The following is a 17510-nucleotide window of genomic DNA, read 5'->3' as shown; positions in this document are numbered from 1 at the left end:
CATACCTCACTTGTAATGCCCATCTCTCTATATCCAGATCATGCGTCGATACTAATTCGTCCATGGAAATTTGAAATTTATCTAATAGATACTTAAAAATATCTAATAATGTTTAATTTCTTGTCCCATCTGTTTGCAATTTGTGCTTTCCATTTATACAAATCTTCACTCTTTGAACCTTTCTGTATCCATCTTTTGTTATTGTTGTTGTTGAGATATTCAGTACAGAAACTGGTTTGATGCAGCTCTCCATGCTACCCTCTCCTGTGCAAGCCTTTTCATCTCCGAGTAACTACTGCAAAGCACATCTTTCTGAAACTGCTTAGCATATACATCTCTCTGTCTCCCTCTACTATTTTTACCCTCCACGCTGCCCTCCAATACTAAATTGGTGATCCCTTGATGTGTCAAAGTGTCCTACTACCGATTCCTTCTTCTAGTCAGGTTGTGCCACAAATTCCTCTTCTCCCCAATTCTGTTCAGTACCTCCTCATTAGTTACGTGATCCACCCATCTGTAGCACCACATTTTGAAAACTTTTATTCTCTTTTTGTCTACACTGTATCATCCATGTTTCACTTCCATACATGCCTATACTCCATACAAATACTTTCAGAAAAGACTTCCTATACTCGATGTTAACAAATCTCTCTTCTTCAGAAACGCTTTCCTTGTCATGCCAGTCTACATTTTATATCCTCTCTACTACGACCATCACCAGTTATTTTGCTCCACAAATAACAAAACTCATTTACTACTTAAAGCGTCTCATTTCTCAATATAATTCACTCAGCTTCACCTGATTTAATCCGACTACATTCCATTATCCTCATTTTTCTTTTTGATGTTCATCTTATATCCTCCTTTCAAGACACTGTCCATTCCTTTCAGATGCTCCTCCAGGTTCTTTGTTGTCTGACAGAATTACAATGCTGTCGACAAACCTCCAAATTTTTATTTCTTCTCCATGGATTTTAATTTCTAATCCAAATTTTTCTTTTGTTTCCTTTCTGCTTGTTCAATATACAGATTGAATAACATCGAAGATAGGTTACAACTCTGTCTCACCCCCTTCTCAACCACTGCTTCCCTTTTGTGCCCCTTGACTCAACTGGGATCTGGTTTCTGTACAAATTGCAAATTGCTTTCGCTCCCTGTATTGTACCCCTGCCACCTTCAGAATTTGAAAGAGAGTATTCCAGTCAACACTGTCACATGCTTGCTCTAAGTCTACAAATGCTAGAAATGAAGGTTTGCATTTCCTTAAACTATCTTCTAAGATAAGTTGTAGGGTCAGCATTGCCTCACGTGTTCCAACATTTCTACAGAATCCAAACTGATCTTATCTGAGGTTGACTTCTACCAGTTTTTCCACTTGCGTGTAAAGAATTCTTGCCAGTATTTTGCAACCGTTACATTAAACTGATAATTTGGTGTCAGCACCTGGGATTGGAATTATTATACTCTTCTTGAAGTCTGAGGGTATTTTGTCTGTCTCGTGCATCTTGCTCACCAGATGGAATAGATTTGGTATGGTTGGCTCCCCCAAGGCTATCAGTAGTCTGAAATGTTGTTTACTACCGGGGCCTTGTTTCAATGTAGGTCTTTCAGTGCTCTGCCGAATTCTTCACGCAGTATTACATCTCCTATTTCATCTTCATCTACGTCCTCTTCCATTATCATACTTCTGTCCTTAAGTACATCGACCTTGTGTAGATCCTCTATATGCTCCTTCCACCTTTCTGCTTTGCCTTTTTTGCTTAGCACTAGTTTTCCACCTGAGCTTTGATATTCATACAGGTTATTCTCTTTTCTCCAGAGGTCTCTAATTTTCTGTATCCAGTATATCTAATGCCTAGTGATACACGCTCCTACATTCTTACATTTGTCCATTTTGCACGTCCTATCGTTCTCAATTTTGAGACACTTTTATTCCTTTTTGCCTGCTTCATTTACTGCATTTTTATATTTCCTCCCTTCATCCATTAAATTCAATATCTCTTCTGGTACCCATGGATTTCTACTAGCCCTTACCTTTTTACCTACTTGATCCTCTGCTGCCTTCACTGTTTCATCTCTCAAAGCTACCCTTTCTTCTTATATTGTTTCAGTTTATCCACGTCCCATCTTCTTAAATTCCTACCTTTTTGCAGTTTATTCAGTTTTAGTCTACAGTTCATAACCAATAAATTGTCCACATCTGCTGCAGGAAATGTATTACAATTTAAAACCTGGTTCCCAAATCTCTCTCTTACAATTATATAATCTATCTGAAACCTTCCAGTGTCCCCAGGCCTCTCCCACATATACAACTTTCTTTCATGGATCTTAAACCAAGTGTTAGCTATGATTATGTTATGTTCCGTGCAAAATTCTACCAGGCCGTTTCGTCTTTCATTCCTTACCCGCAGTCCATATTCACCTACTACTTTTCCTTCTCTTCCTTTTTCTACAATCTAATTCCAGTCCACCATGACTATTAAAATTTTCTCTCCCTTAACTATCTGAACTTTTTTTTTATCAAATCATACATTTCTTCAATATCTATATTGTCTGCGGGGCTAGCTCGCATATAAACTTGTACTACTGTGGTAGGTGTAAGCTTCATGTCTATCTTGGCTACAATAATGGGTTCACTATGCTGTTCATAGTATCTTACCCGCATTCCAATTTTTTACAGTTTTAAATTTGTTTTTACCAGAGCACTAAAATGTAATGGCTGTTTGTTTATACTCAAGGTCTATGTCACCTTTTGCTTTCTTATCACCATCTACTATTTCTTCATAACCTTCCTCAGTTAGAATAGGATATGAAATTGCACTTTTGTCTTCAAAGATTTGAGTAATGTGACTTCCCGTAAGTGCGTCATTTATCAATAATGTATTTACTCAAATCTTCTAACTCAGCATTTCCCTCACACCAGCTGTCCCCACTGCTGCCCTTGTGCTTGGATAAGGTTGATCAACCAAGAGAAAAAGAGGGGGAGTAATCTCTTCTTTCCTGCTCCTGTCATGAAATTGCAACTGTCTGATGCACCTACTGCACAAAATCAAAGGGCATTCCATTTTTTGACCTGAACATTTCTGTGCTTCCTGATTACTGTACACATTTGCAATAACATACTAACTATTTCAAATTTAACAAATTCAATCTGAAAAGGTTACAACTTGAAAACAAAAATTGTACCAAATGTAAAAGAAAACATAAATGCAACACAAGATATTTTATATTTCACAAAATTACACTTGTTAAACAAACCAATTTGATAACTAGCACTGGAACAGACACACAGGGCAACTGTACAGCGATACAGAGATATTTCTGGCTTATTTCTGACAAATGCATCTTTGGAACACCACTTCATCGTATATGCTGAATTTGGTATTAACGATGCTGTTAGTCATATGTCGAAATCAGAAACAAAAAGGCGAAGGCGTGGGGATTTTGAAGGGGGGGGGGGGGGGAGGGAGAAGTCTTTTTTGACACATGTGGGTGCACCGTTGCAATGTACATTGAAAACCTTAGGAGCTTTTTTTTTTTTTTAAAAATATACCTATTACCATTTCAATGGAAATCATTCAGAAATGTTAAACTTAGTTTTTTTAAGGGGTTGTTTTACTCTCTTAGTGGACATATGGGCACATAAAAATGTGTCTTATTTTATTCTATACTATACTATAACATATTCCACTAATCAAAATCGAAGTGTATCCCTTGGATAGGTTTACTTGTCAATGCAATATCCTCTGTCTTTTAACTATTTTGCAGACTTCACATTGTACTAGCTACCCAAATATTTAGAGCTTTTTCACCGAAACTGGTAAAGAATTTCATATTTTACAAAATATAGAGCCATCCTGTCACTGCTTCTTCACCATTAAAAAATGACAAATAACCTAGATTTACACAAAAAAAAAAAAAAAAAAAAAAAATTGTTAAGATTCCATAAAAAGTTAATAAAACTTTTCTGCCTAACATTGTTATAAATATTTTCATGCAGTTACAATGACATTTAGTTACTTACAATTGTCTGTATCTATTTTTACCAGGACTGTGGTCTCAATGAATAGTAAGACAACAATCGAAACTGATCCCACCATTCGTATTTTTAATGATATCCTGCAAAGTACAAATAGTGTTTGAATACATAGATACATGAAAGAAAACAGCCAAAATATCTGAATCTTAACAATACCAATAAACACTTAGTCCAGCAGCTTGCTTTTTCTTCTTTCATTTGGCATGCTTGTGAAACGGGACTTTTAGAAAAAAGAGAAAAAAAGAAAGAACTATGAATTATGTACCAAGCAAGTGTAACTTTTATTTCAGAATTTGTAGATATTTGGCATTATGCAATGGTGAGGAGCTGGATTTCATATACTTGAAAACAGAAAAAAATAAGAATAACAGAAGACAAGAAAAATGCAAGACTAACACAATACTTTAAGACATAATATGGTGGAAACAGGAATGACTGAAGTAAATGTCAAAAGTAGTTGGTACGAAAAAGACTCTGAAATGAGCAGACGTTATGGCATATATGGTACTAATAAGCTTGACTGAATAGAGCAAGGGAGGGAAAGCATTAAACAAACTATAAGTATAGCATGGTGCAGATAATGGACAATGGCAAATATATAGAAAAATGTAGTTCTTACTTATTAGTTATAATAGTAACTGGTAGAAGAACTGTAATCCTGTTTTCACTCTACTAGCAATGTGTCTCTCAAAATGGGAATGAAATCTGTGGTTTCACATTACACTGGATGAAATCTTCAAGGCTTCCTCACAAATTATGATTTGTGACTATGTGACTATGGTCGAAGAAATTTTTCACTTCATGATGTTTAACCCATAATGGTACTGGACATCTTTGGAGGTGCTCCTGGCATCACTGAGTCTTCTCGACTGATGAGTCTGAAGACTAAGAGCATCTCCAACATTGTTCACGTACTCTCTGGGCAAAATGCCAGGAACTGAAAAGTTTCTTGGATCACAGCCATACAACCCAGAAGACTCACCAGCAACTAAGACATCTGACTGTGAAATCATTCATTATATGATATGTGGCTGTGTTTATCCGGCCTATTTTCAGATGAGTACTCGTCTTCTATTTGGTTAGAATCCAGAAAAATGGTTCATATGGTTATACAGTAAACATATCCATGTCTGTTTTGCAAGTCACCTCTATCTCAGTTGTGTCTTCTCTCTTCTTCATTTATTTGCCTTTCAGATCATTGTTATTCCTATTTATTTATTGGTTCTATAGTGAAGTCAAGTCTTATAACTCTCTTCTAATTAAGCTATTGAGTTATCCTACTTTGTGACAGATTTGTTCTGCAGCTAGTGTAACAAAACAGTACCATCAGTAAGTTAAAGACTATTCCAACGAGATTTATTGGTACCTGCAACTAGTACAATCCCGTTAGCTAGTAATTTGTTTGTCAAACTTTATTTCCTAACAAGCACTACTGCACATGTACTATGTTTACTCATTTTATTAAGTACTAAGCTTTCGATTTCTAACATTTGTAAATAACTTTGGTATTTGCTTTAGTTCATAATGTTGAAGATTTATTTGCTCTCTTTGTTTAAGTTTTTAACATCCCGACACTGGTTGTAGATTTACACTGCTGGTTATGCCCAATCACTTAGCTCGAACCCTGCACCATTCTGTAGAAACGAAACTTCACTGTTTCGATATTTACCTGTATTGCAGGTTTCACTGCCAATAAGTCCAGCAATTTGTTCTAGTTTACTAATGTGGTTTTATCATTTCTTATATTTCTATATCATATATACTGGAAAACCTGCATTTGCTTGAAAATCGAGCAAACATACCTGTGACTAAGTAAGGAGTTCAACACAAGGAAGAGTGTATTGGGAACTGTTGATGCAACACTGAGGTAAGCTGTGAAACTGGCTTGCAAATCTGATTTCTGATCAATATCGAGGTCATACACCTCAAAAGAGCTCTGATTAACATCCCGCAGTTTATACATCCAGTACTGCAACAAGAATAAAATTGTAGAATTAATCCCAGACCACCAATTAATTGATTTTAACTCTGAAAAATATATAATTACATGAATATTTGTTAATATAATTCCAATTAGTATGGCTTTTTGCAAACATAACCAAAATGTTTGTTGCATTTATAATAATTTAACTTGCTTAAATTTTAAAAAAGTATTAAACTATACAGAAATATAATTAAATCAAGCAATGGAAACTCCAGGTAGGAATATCAAAAATATAGAAAAAGACAGATGGCTACTTACTGTAAGTAAGAAACGTCAAGTTGCAGACAGGTACAATTAAAAGTCACTTACATAAAGCTTTTGGCCACAGCCTTCGTCAGTAAAAGAGTGAGTGAGTGTGAGAGACAACAATTCCCACACACAACCAGGACACCTCACACACATACGACTGCCAACTCCAGCATCTTGGGCCGGAATGCAACAATCACATGGGATGCAAGCAGCAATCTGGAAGAGATCTTCATAGCCAACACAAAGCACCTAGTCCTGTTCAAGTTCACTGATAATATCTTCATGATCTGGACTCAGGACTAAGGCACACTATCTTCGTTCCTTCACAACCTCAAAACTTTCTCTCCCATCCACTTCACATGGTCCTCCTCCACAGTGTGTGCCACCTTCCCAGATGTTGACCTCCTCCTCTCTGATTGCTCTATCTGCTCTTCTGTCCATGTGAAACCCACCAAGAATACATGCATTTTGACAGCTGTCATCTCTTTCACACTAAAAAATCCGTTCCATACAGCCTGGACACCTGAGGTTGGTATATCTGCAGTGACAAAAATTCCCTTCCACAGCGTGCTGAGGGTCTCACCAAGGCCTTCAAAGACAGGCTCTATCCCCCAGAGCTAGTACGCAAACAGATCTCCTGAGCCATTTCCCCTCGTACCCCAATCTTCCCATCATACCCAAGCACCATCTACAAAGCAGTGTCCCCTTCATCACCCAGTACCAACCAGGACAGAAACAACTGAACTACATCCTTTGATTACCTATCATCACGGCCTGAAATGAGGGACATCCTACCCAAGATAGTTCCCACCCCTCCTAAAGTGGTGTTCTGTCGTCCACCCAACCTCCACAACATCCTAGTCCATCCCACTGCCATTCCCAATCCCAGCCCCTTGCCACAAGGACTATATCCCTACGGAAGACCCAGGTGCAAAATCTGCCCGATTCGCCCACCCAGTACATCCTATTCCACTCCTTTCACAGGTTTATCCTACTCCATCAGGGCCGAGTACCTGTGAAAGCAGCCATGTCATTTACTAGCTCTGCTGTAATCATTGTACAGCTTTTTATATTGTTATGACCACCAACTAGCTACCCACCATTACGAATGGCCACTGCCAAACTGTGGCCACGGTCAAAGTAGACCACCCTGTGGCACAAGATACAGCTGAATACAACATAGTTGAATTCAATGGCTGCTGCACTACCCGAGCCATTTGGATCCCGCCCTCCACCACCAGCTTTTCTGAACTGTGAAGATGGGAGTTATCCTTACAACACATTCTCTGCTCCTGTAATTTTCCCGGCCTCAACCTATGGTAACATACTGTCTCCACACCCTACACCCAACAGTTACCAAACCTGCTGTCCTATCATCTCCTCCCCATTCTCATATCCCACCATGTTTATTTGCAGTCCTCTGCCAATGCATATGTCTGTCTTACCCTGCTCCTCTCCTTTTTTGCTCCTTTTCCCCCACCTCTCTGTCCCACAACCTCCCGATGCTGCTCTTGGCAGTCTAGTCCCTGGAGACTCCACCAGCCTGCATTTGTCTCTCTCTCCACCCATACACTATTAACCCTACTCCTCCAGATTGCTGCTTGCACCCCACGTGATAGTTGCATTCTGGCCCACGATGCTGGAGTTCGCAATTATATGTGCGGGAGGTGTGCTTGGTTGTGTGTGTGAATGGTGTATGTCTTTCTTTTACTGATGAAATTCATGGCTGGAAGCTTTATGTAAGTGTATTTTAATCATGCCTGTATGCTACTTGGCAACTCAACATGTCTTCCTTATGGTAAGTAGCAAACTGTCTTTTTTTACATTGGAGAAATATAATTATTTTTATTCCTGAGCATTACAACAACAATCATTTTCAAGTATTTGGATATAATATGGAGCTTCTTTGGGTACAAGATCTTTCAAATTACTTACTTTTCCAATTCCTATTCTCCTACCTTACACCAGCTGTCTTCAAAGTGGGGTGCAGAGAGTAGCAGAGGGGGCATTGGTTTTCCTTGAGATATTTATATTTTGAAAAATGTAAGAGAAAGACTTCAGGTGAAAAAATATTGCTAGATCATTATTCTCAGATCAAAGAGAGATTTCTTCAATGAGATTGCAATTGGGCTGTCTTAATGACAAAGTTGAATGCAGCAGACTGACATTTTCAAGATGACACTGACTAAATACATTCGGTGGGGAAAGAGAAGCCACTATTGCCTGTACTGATGCTGGCGTGGAACTTATTTTGGAGCCCAAATCACCAATCTTCTGCCCTCTTTGTGGACAATGTGACTGTATCTACAACTTTCCAATAGTTGGGCCTTGCTGATGCATAAAAAAATAGAGCCATACTCTAGATGGAACTGAATAAAGACTTTAGGTGGCACTTGCATCAACCTCCTTTCAGTCCTCATTGTTGAGCCAGTTTGCACTATGCACCATGACCTAATTATAAAAATAATGTGAATATCTCATAAAAAAAGTCATGAGACTCAGTTTCAATGGTATTTTAAAAAGCTGAGAGCTCCACGTGTATCACTATTGAACTGTAACATTATTGAAAACAATTAAAATTGATACTAATTGTTCTGGATAAAAAGTAAAACACTTCTTACAGACATTATTCAGGAGGCTGAAGACTGTTACGTGACTGATTGTAATTGCCAAGCTAAGTTATGAGCAAAACTATTGTGTACAACCCCCCCCCCCCCTCCAACAAAGTGTGAAGAATTGATATCTTATCAGGCAATGCAGCTAACTCTTGAAACAATGTTACGTAAAATACTTATCTGAGGGACACTATTTTCTTGGGGCAATGGGTTGAAAGGAAGTCACAATGCTCTAAAGGAAGAAACACTATCTGAACAATTGTAAAAATGTTGAGTATTCAGGAAATCCATAGTAGTGCATTTGGTTAGGATATGTTCTCTTGATGTTGCGAAAGACTGCTGGTGAAATGTGGAGTGAGAGAGAAAGTTGGAACTCATAACCACACTGGGTAATATTGGTCAGAGCCCTACATACTTAATGCAAGAGCTGTCGACAGATCTCCTGCTTTCATAAGTCTGTACCCCATAGTACTTCACCATTCATTCAGTATTACTTTCCCTAATGATTAGGATGTAGATTATTTTCTGTTTTCATAGAGGCGTCCTAATAGACTCTTCTTATGGTCAAGTACCTTTTAACAGACAAAATTTTATAATAAAGTTTGACAATGATCTCTTTAGATCTTACATTTAATGGTAGCAATGAACTGAACTGAGTAACATGTGGTCTTGGTACCACACTGTTTGTCACTGACAGTGAAGAACTCTGTCAGCCAAACTTAAATTCAACTGCTTCCTCTCCACATTCTTTATATCACAAGGAAAGCTGGGAATGCTTACATTTCCTGATGAATGGCAATTCACCTTTTCCTGCACCCATCACTGGTGACCTTTGAAAGTGCTTTTCAAATTTGTATAGCATTAACTGACTTTGGCCTTCTCACAAATTCTTAATGCTCATATCTCCAACATGTCAATGTCATCAGTATGAGCATGGTACCACTTTGTTAACTAATCCTGGCAGCTTAGTGAAAGTTAGACTGGATAAATCCCCCACACCAGCGATGGTGTAATTATCTCCATAAATCCAACATCTGACTACATTACATAATAGAAACTATTAAAGACCCTGCTTATTTGGTGCTCCAAAGGCGAATAATTTAAATATTAACTAAACCAACATAGCTGCATTTCAGGTATGTGTATTAAACTACAAACAGTTTTAGATGACACTGAGTGTGCACCAACAACCTTCGAACTACTTCTCACAAACTGGCAGGAGAGTGTTGGTTCCACTTTATGAGAACTCGTTCTGAAGACTGATGAATTTTTGATGTCACACAACAGAATGAAACTAGCGTAAAATATACGTGAAATACAGCTGCGGGCTGGTCTGAAAATAATTACAAACTATTACCATATTTATGTAGATAACTGATGTGAATTTTTACTTAAACATTTATTTGTAAGCAGTAGGTACCAAATGAATGCATTATTAACAAAAGTGCGCAATTGCTTTCTTTGGAATTAAAGCTTCCATCACTCAGTAAAAGAGGTGCAGGTCGACAAAAACAATAGTTCGTGTTGACACAAAAAGGCACCACATATGCAGAGACGAAATTGGCAGTGGAACATAATGGTCAATGGAAATGTCCAATTCCATGCATCTGCTTTGACCCGCGACGTAAGGGTGTTGCATGTGATGTCATTTCCACGTGGAGTTTATGAGTTCGTTGTGTTTGTAGATGCCATCTTCTTGTGCTTGATGGTGTCCTCTGGCGGTGTGTGTGTGTGTGTGTGTGTGTGTGTGTGTGTGTGTGTGCGCGCGCGCGCGTGCGCGCGCTCCGAGTGTATTGTGTTGTATTGGGTTCATTTGAGCCTTGGTGTTGGATGTGTGAAACCCTTGGCAGTGTTTGTAGTTCGGGACGGAAGGTATGAAAGTTTTTTCAGTGAGTTATCAATTAATTTTGTTTACGTGACATTTTCGTTAGGTTTACTGGTTTGTTGTTTGTGATGCAGTAAGACGTTTAATTTATTATGTGGCTTCTATTGTTAGGTATGGATATGTCGACGAAATAAAACAGTGCTACGCTGTGGTCAGAGATGGGGGAGGACGTACTTCCATTATTAAATTCCTTTAGTTATTTGGACTGTTCACTGAAGTGTAGCATTTGCCGCAAGAATACGAGGTGACCAGAGTTTCACTGTCTCTGACATTTTTCGTAGTTGTAGGTGCTGGTTTTTTGATATCAATGGTTGTGGTTGATCTACGCAGGTCAAGGGAAATGACTATTTCAGTTTTCATAGTTGGTATTGGTATCGTCAGCTACTGTTGACCTATATAGGTCAAGGGAAGTGTCCTGTAGATTTTGTTGGTGTACCAGAATATGGTAATTTTGTCTTTTTTTTGTCATTTTGTGTGTTTTGGGATCATGGTGCTTTTTTTTTACTGTTATATTTAGTTTATCCCCACTCTAAAACCTCAAATTTGTCCGCACATTAAGTGTTTGTGAAAGAAACAATATATGGCATTCAGATGGTATTTTGTTCACACTACCACCACAATATATAGCTTTCCTCTGTCTTCAATAGATATAAATGAATTTGTTGAAGACGAAGGTATTCTATCTGTTGGCGATGTGAAAATTCGCACCGCACTGGGACTCAAATAAAGGTTTCCCACTTATTGCGAGCAGTTGCCTTGCATTCGGCTGTTTGTGCATGTGCCGGGACCCACCCAAACTTTCATGTCACACTGTATACATCCCCATACCACAGTCTCTTACTTTCATGAATATAGTATAGGGACATAGAGTGATATACAGAGGTTTATGTTGGTCCTGGAGGCGTACATGGATAGCCTAATGGTAAGGCGACCACTGATGATAAGTGGGAAATCCATGTTCGAGTCCTGGTCCAGCACAAATATATGCCACTGACAGGTAGAACGTATGTACCTAACACAGCTGCAGCCAAGTTTTTGCCTTTAGTAAATTCATTTCAATCTAATTTCAAACAGCTGTCAATCATCATCAATGCAATTTTTTAATAATTGGAAAAAGAAGAAAATTTGCAGACTCACATCATCAGCTGTAATGAAGAAACACCACGGAAGCAAAGTAGTCATTCCCAACAGGTAAAATATAACATAAGCTAGGTTAAACCTGTAAGAAAACAAAACAAATATACTTCTACATAATGCGCTGCAGTTCACTCAGTCTAAATAACGTATGTGAGAAATTAAATACATTCTATTGCAGAATTTTGAAGGACCACACGAAACTGATAGCTCTACTTCTTCAATTCACAGCATTTCATATGGCAAATATTAACTTTGTTTCAGTTTAGAAAACAAGGCTTGCAGGTAAAATACTACGAACCGAGTTACAACCCTAAGAGGAATTTAAACTTTAAAACTCAAAATTTTGAAACTGCATGCAAAGTCTTGTCACTGCAGTGATAAAACTGAGGATAGGCAGACATATATGTAACTGGGAAAACTTGGGTGGTTTCAACTTCAGCCCTTTTCTTAAACACCTGATGTCCTACCACATGACAAAACCAACTTTTCATTCATTACTCTGTGATCTTCCTATAGTGGTATTTATGAAACAGAATTGTCATATCTGTGCATCCCGTTTAAGGTACAAGTAACAGGTGTATATGGCTATGATTCCCCACTTGTGACCCCCCCCCTCCCCCCACACCCGCCCCGACGATAACTGAAATTTACCTCTGTGAGGTGAAATAAGTATCTAATGAGTTTGATATTTGGAAAGCTTTTAGGATTATGGTTTGTATCAAATATGAAATCAATCGATGCTGGATAACATTATATTTGGCGCCTATTAAAAAACTAAAAAAACAGAGAAACATGAAAGAGAGATTTCACATAATTATTTTACCTGTCACACGGTTCCCTGACTTTAAACAGAGGTTTGACATCATCTGTGACGACAACATGGTCATCATCTTCGGCAGGACGATTTTTCGTTGCTGCTCCATCGTCAAAATCACTCTCACTTTCACTCTGTTGAAGTAGTGGCCTGGTATTGACTGAGTACTCCATATTCCAAAACTCGAATTACCTGTGGAGTAAGACGACATAGGTGGATGAAAAAATTCAAAAGCCCATCCAGTAAATAAAAGTCAGAAGAGTCCCTTCCACCGCTTTTCCTTGTTTCTATTTATTATTGGTCCTTCCTTCATTCTGATAAACAACACTAGCATGAAATATTTGATACTGAACAACAGATGAGGAACAATAACACCAAGCTGCTGGCACACCTGGAAAATTGTTGCCTAATTACAATGCGACACTATTCTAACAGATCTTCCCTCCGAAGAAAAGGACGATAGACATATACTCACACCCTCTTTGAAAAGTCAGCGCGTTCTTTCGAAAGCCACAGCAACTTAGGTATCTGGTTTAAAACGCAAGGCAGATTTGTTAGTCTTCTTGGCGTTGACTGAGACGTGTTTTCACTTAGCGACTGTACGAAAATAATACGGCCAGTATTTCGTGTAATTCCACTTCAACACAATATGCTGCATTTACGAAATAACAAAGACGGGCAGCATGTTACTCTGCCATGAGTCACCAGTCACTACATCATCCGAATGCTACTCACAACACACTACCTATACCATTGTCACCGACGAGCTTCAGCAAGCGCACCGTACTCGTAGTTGACACTTGCCGCTGTCAATAGCACAGGCATTACAATATCTCTGCCAAAGATAGGACATTAACACAACTATTGTTTAGTTCCGAATACAATCGGGAGATCGCAGCAAATACACAACAAAAGAATCGATAATGTGGTTTGGCGCTCCCAGTCAAAAGAGAACAGCCGGATTGATAATCACATATAAAGCAGATCACAGATGAGGAGTTCGTTATGTTCTACATATAATTTACAGTTATTTAACTTGCATGATGACTAAATGTACTATTCAAATAATTTTTTAAATCTATTTATTAATCTATCTCTGAGGACTAGTAAGAAATCGATGTTCTCGTAAGTAATTTAAAACTCTGTGTGGGCTTTATTAAAAAAAAATATAGTTGTATGTAATACGATGCTAAATAAGTTGCACATGATAAAAGAAAACAATACGAGTATACAGGGGCACTGAAAATAGATTCTCAGTTACATGTAATAAGTCAATAGTCCTATTTAGAACCATGTGCTTAATGTTGAGTCTGATTTATACAATTAGTATTACAAATAATTCAGTGAATCAGATCCCCCTTTGAACAGTATTCAAATGAAACAAAAATTCCTTTCTGATGTTTCGGTTTCACTTTTAAACATGTTAGTGAACCAATTAAAGTAACGTAAAAATAAATAAAAACTGGCTAATTAAAAATAAAATACTAAATCTGGAAGGCTTTCAAAGCAGATGAAATAAAAAGTCGGGAACAACATGGACAAAATGAAGTAAAATACTTTATGGGGAAAAAGTGAGGGAATACTGGAAAAATAGGAAACAACAACAAAGGAAGAAGAGGAACTGAAGTTGTTAACGTGATCCTAGTTTGTCAATACGACTTTAAAAAAAACTGGATGATGATACAGCGACATTGTATGGACACAATATTGTATTATTTTGTATATGGCACCACTTTTAAGAGACTGATTGAGCCTTTCTTCACCCACATCTATGTTATTATTTCACATTTCCCAACTGGGTTGTTTTTATATATAATATTCGTAGACAACAGAAGAGTTTAAAAGCAAGAAAAACAAATGTCCCATCAAGGAGTTGAAATCATATTTCAGGTACATTTCCATGGAGAATACTCATGGCTTATATAAAGAAAAAAGTCGAAAAGCCATTATCAATTACTGTGTGATAGAACTTGTCTTATTTGTCAGCAAAGACACGGAGTAAACTCCAAAGTGCTGTGCAAATGCTGAGTTAAAGCGTGAACATACAAAATATTTGTCATCACTAACCATTCGCCATTAATAAGCAAGTAACTATAACAAAAGGAATATGAATGGTCTTCACTAACTATGAGTTCACCCTATTCTAGAACCCCAAGAGGTATTTTGTGCGCCATAAGTATATTTGACAACTCCACCAAAGAGTTAATCATGACAATAAGCAATAATTTCAACTATATATAGGACCTAAGTAAAAATATGGTACTTGCACTTAGTACAACATAAAACTAGTACAAACTACTCATGTAAACTGTTAGTATGCGGCCATACATTACCTAAGAAAATATATCAGTTTTTTTTAAACAGCTGGCATAATCCAAACATCTATCTTGCTAGATAGCTTGAATATGATCCGAAGAATATGAAACATCCCCCAGGCTGTGGCTAAGCCATGTCTCCGCAGTATCCTTTCTTTCAGGAGTGCTAGTTCTGCAAGGTTCGCAGGAGAGCTTCTGTAAAGTTTGGAAGGTAGGAGACGGGATACTGGCAGAAGTAAAGCTGTGAGGACAGGGCGTGAGTCGTGCTTCGGTAGCTCAGATGGTAGAGCACTTGCCCGCAAAAGGCAAAGGTCCCGAGTTCGAGTTTCGGTCAGGCACACAGTTTTAATCTGCCAGGAAGTTTCATTAAGAAAGTGGTTTGCATGATTTTCTGCTACTTGTTTGTTTCATTATTCTTATAATTGCACTTTGTTTCCTTAAAACTGTTTTGGTTTTGTGAACAGTTCCCCAGAAAATGATACTGTACCTCAGTAATGAAATGACATGAGCAAAGTATATGACCTTAACTTTTTCCACACTAGTGTTGTTGTACAGGATTTTTAAAAACATAGCTAATTTTTTCTAGTTTTGAGTTTAGGGGTATGATGTAAGAATTAAGAAATGAAGATGTTATTGAATATGAATCCCAAGGAATTTAGTTTCAATCAGCGTACTAATGTTTTGGCTACTCGTAAATGTTATGGTTTGTAGTACAGTTTTATTTGGATTTATATGAAATCAATGATTCTACTTGCTAGGGATTTATTGTTAGTCTGTATCTGACAAACCACTCAGACACGTCTTTTCTGATATCTGTTTCAGATTCAGTAAGATCCTTTTCGTTTTCCATTTGATCAATAGAATGATGTTATCTGAAAACAGAACTGGTTCCGAATTACTGAGTGTAATAGGAAGTCAGTTGTGTATAAAAGAAAAAGAACCTGAAATTGAACTGTGTGGAACACCATGGTTTGGAACACATGGTTTTGAATGGCAAACCTAGAGTTCATATCCTTCCACTTACTTTATATTTCTGTTACTTGTGAGCAACATTGAGAACATAATTTATCCAGTCATTTGACATGCCTCTTACACCACAAAATTCAAGCTTTCTCAGGAGTACAAAATGATTTGGTACATCGAATAGGTTTATAAAGACTAAGAATGACACTGAGATTTATGTGTGATTGCCACCTGCATTCAGGACACAGTTTTTCAGGCTGAAAGTATCTGTTCCAGTTGAGTGCTACAACCTTAAGCCATGTTGTCAAAGAATATAGTCAGCTAAGGAAGGAACACGTTTTCAATAATTTTTGAGAAAACAGACAGTAGTGACACAGGCCTGTGGTTACTCAAGTACAGCTGATCACATTTTTTAATTTGGGGTACTATGTTTGCTGTTTTTTAGCTGCTTCAGGAAAACATAAGATAATAACTATGAATTGTAGATATACAACGCAGTAGGAAGCATGTGCGTTGCTGATCTTTTTATAATATAATCCAGTATATCATCACTACTAGATGAATGTTTACTCTTCAGCGAATTAATGCCATTTAGAAGTTCAGTTGGCCATACTGGACTGAGAAACATCTATAGTGTGGTGTCACCTCAAGGCACTATACTTGCTAGGTTGTAGGCTTCAAATTGGCCATGGTCCGTCATTACACATTGGATCTGCGAGTCACCACTGTCGACGCTAGCAGACCGAGTGCTGCCACTCGGCTGGTCTTACGAGGCGAGCTAGCGCACTGGTCAGTTCTACAGCCGACTTTAATAGGAATGGTTCACTTGTTATAGCTTCAGAGATCTCATTTGCAGAGACGCTAGTTAGCATAGCCTTCAGCTAAGTCAGTAGCTACGACCTAGCCGGGCACCACATACAGTTTATGCATTAACAATTGATATATGTGTGAAGGAATTAGAATTGTAAAGAAGATATTCGCAGTTCAGTCTATAACTGCACTTGTAAATATTATTTTAGAAAGTCAAGATCGACATTCACCGCTGATGCTGAATTAAATCTAAGTGTTTAATTGTAGTCCTGTCTACTTTCTAATCACCTAAGATGTTCCAGATACATCCCATCATTCATACTCACATCAGCCTATGTGATCAACGCATGCATTTAATGGCCACATCTTGTGATCAGACTAAGAGTCAAATTGCATGACTCAGCCGGGTCATCCTTTTTCCATGAGGCCCATAGTTCTGCCTCATACACAATAGATAGATTGCTCATTGCAAGACATTAAAGCCCTTTGAATGTTGTGTCACATGGATTTCCAGATTTTGCCTTCAGCAATTCATGATCAACAGTTGTACAACAAGAAGTTAAATTTTGTGAAACTGCATAAGTATCAGTTGCATTTTTCCATGCTGTGATTATACAATATTTTTGAGAGTTGTCGTCTTGTCCATAAGACTCCAAACAGGTTTCAACATGGGTTTAATTTTATTGGATGACTCCATAA

The 17510-nt window shown here is 37.8% G+C and overlaps 1 protein-coding gene across 1 annotated transcript in view; it reads right to left on the bottom strand.

Moving 5' to 3' along the window:
* LOC126092034 (equilibrative nucleoside transporter 3) overlaps positions 1-13568 on the bottom strand; it is a 71177-nt gene extending 57609 nt beyond the window's left edge. The window contains exons 1-5 of the mRNA XM_049907433.1: positions 13199-13568; positions 12733-12915; positions 11910-11991; positions 5842-6008; positions 4025-4119 (exon numbers count right to left, since the gene is read on the bottom strand). Coding sequence (XP_049763390.1) covers positions 4025-4119; positions 5842-6008; positions 11910-11991; positions 12733-12896 — 508 coding nt within the window. The 5' untranslated portion in view covers positions 12897-12915; positions 13199-13568. The remainder of the gene's footprint in view (positions 1-4024; positions 4120-5841; positions 6009-11909; positions 11992-12732; positions 12916-13198) is intronic.
* Between the last annotated feature and the right edge of the window lie 3942 nt (positions 13569-17510).

Source organism: Schistocerca cancellata, chromosome 7 (assembly GCF_023864275.1).
Source record: "Schistocerca cancellata isolate TAMUIC-IGC-003103 chromosome 7, iqSchCanc2.1, whole genome shotgun sequence".
NCBI classification, from domain to species: Eukaryota; Metazoa; Arthropoda; class Insecta; order Orthoptera; family Acrididae; genus Schistocerca; species Schistocerca cancellata.
Note: the sequence above shows the minus strand (reverse complement) of the source record. Positions and strands in the feature narration are given on the sequence as shown.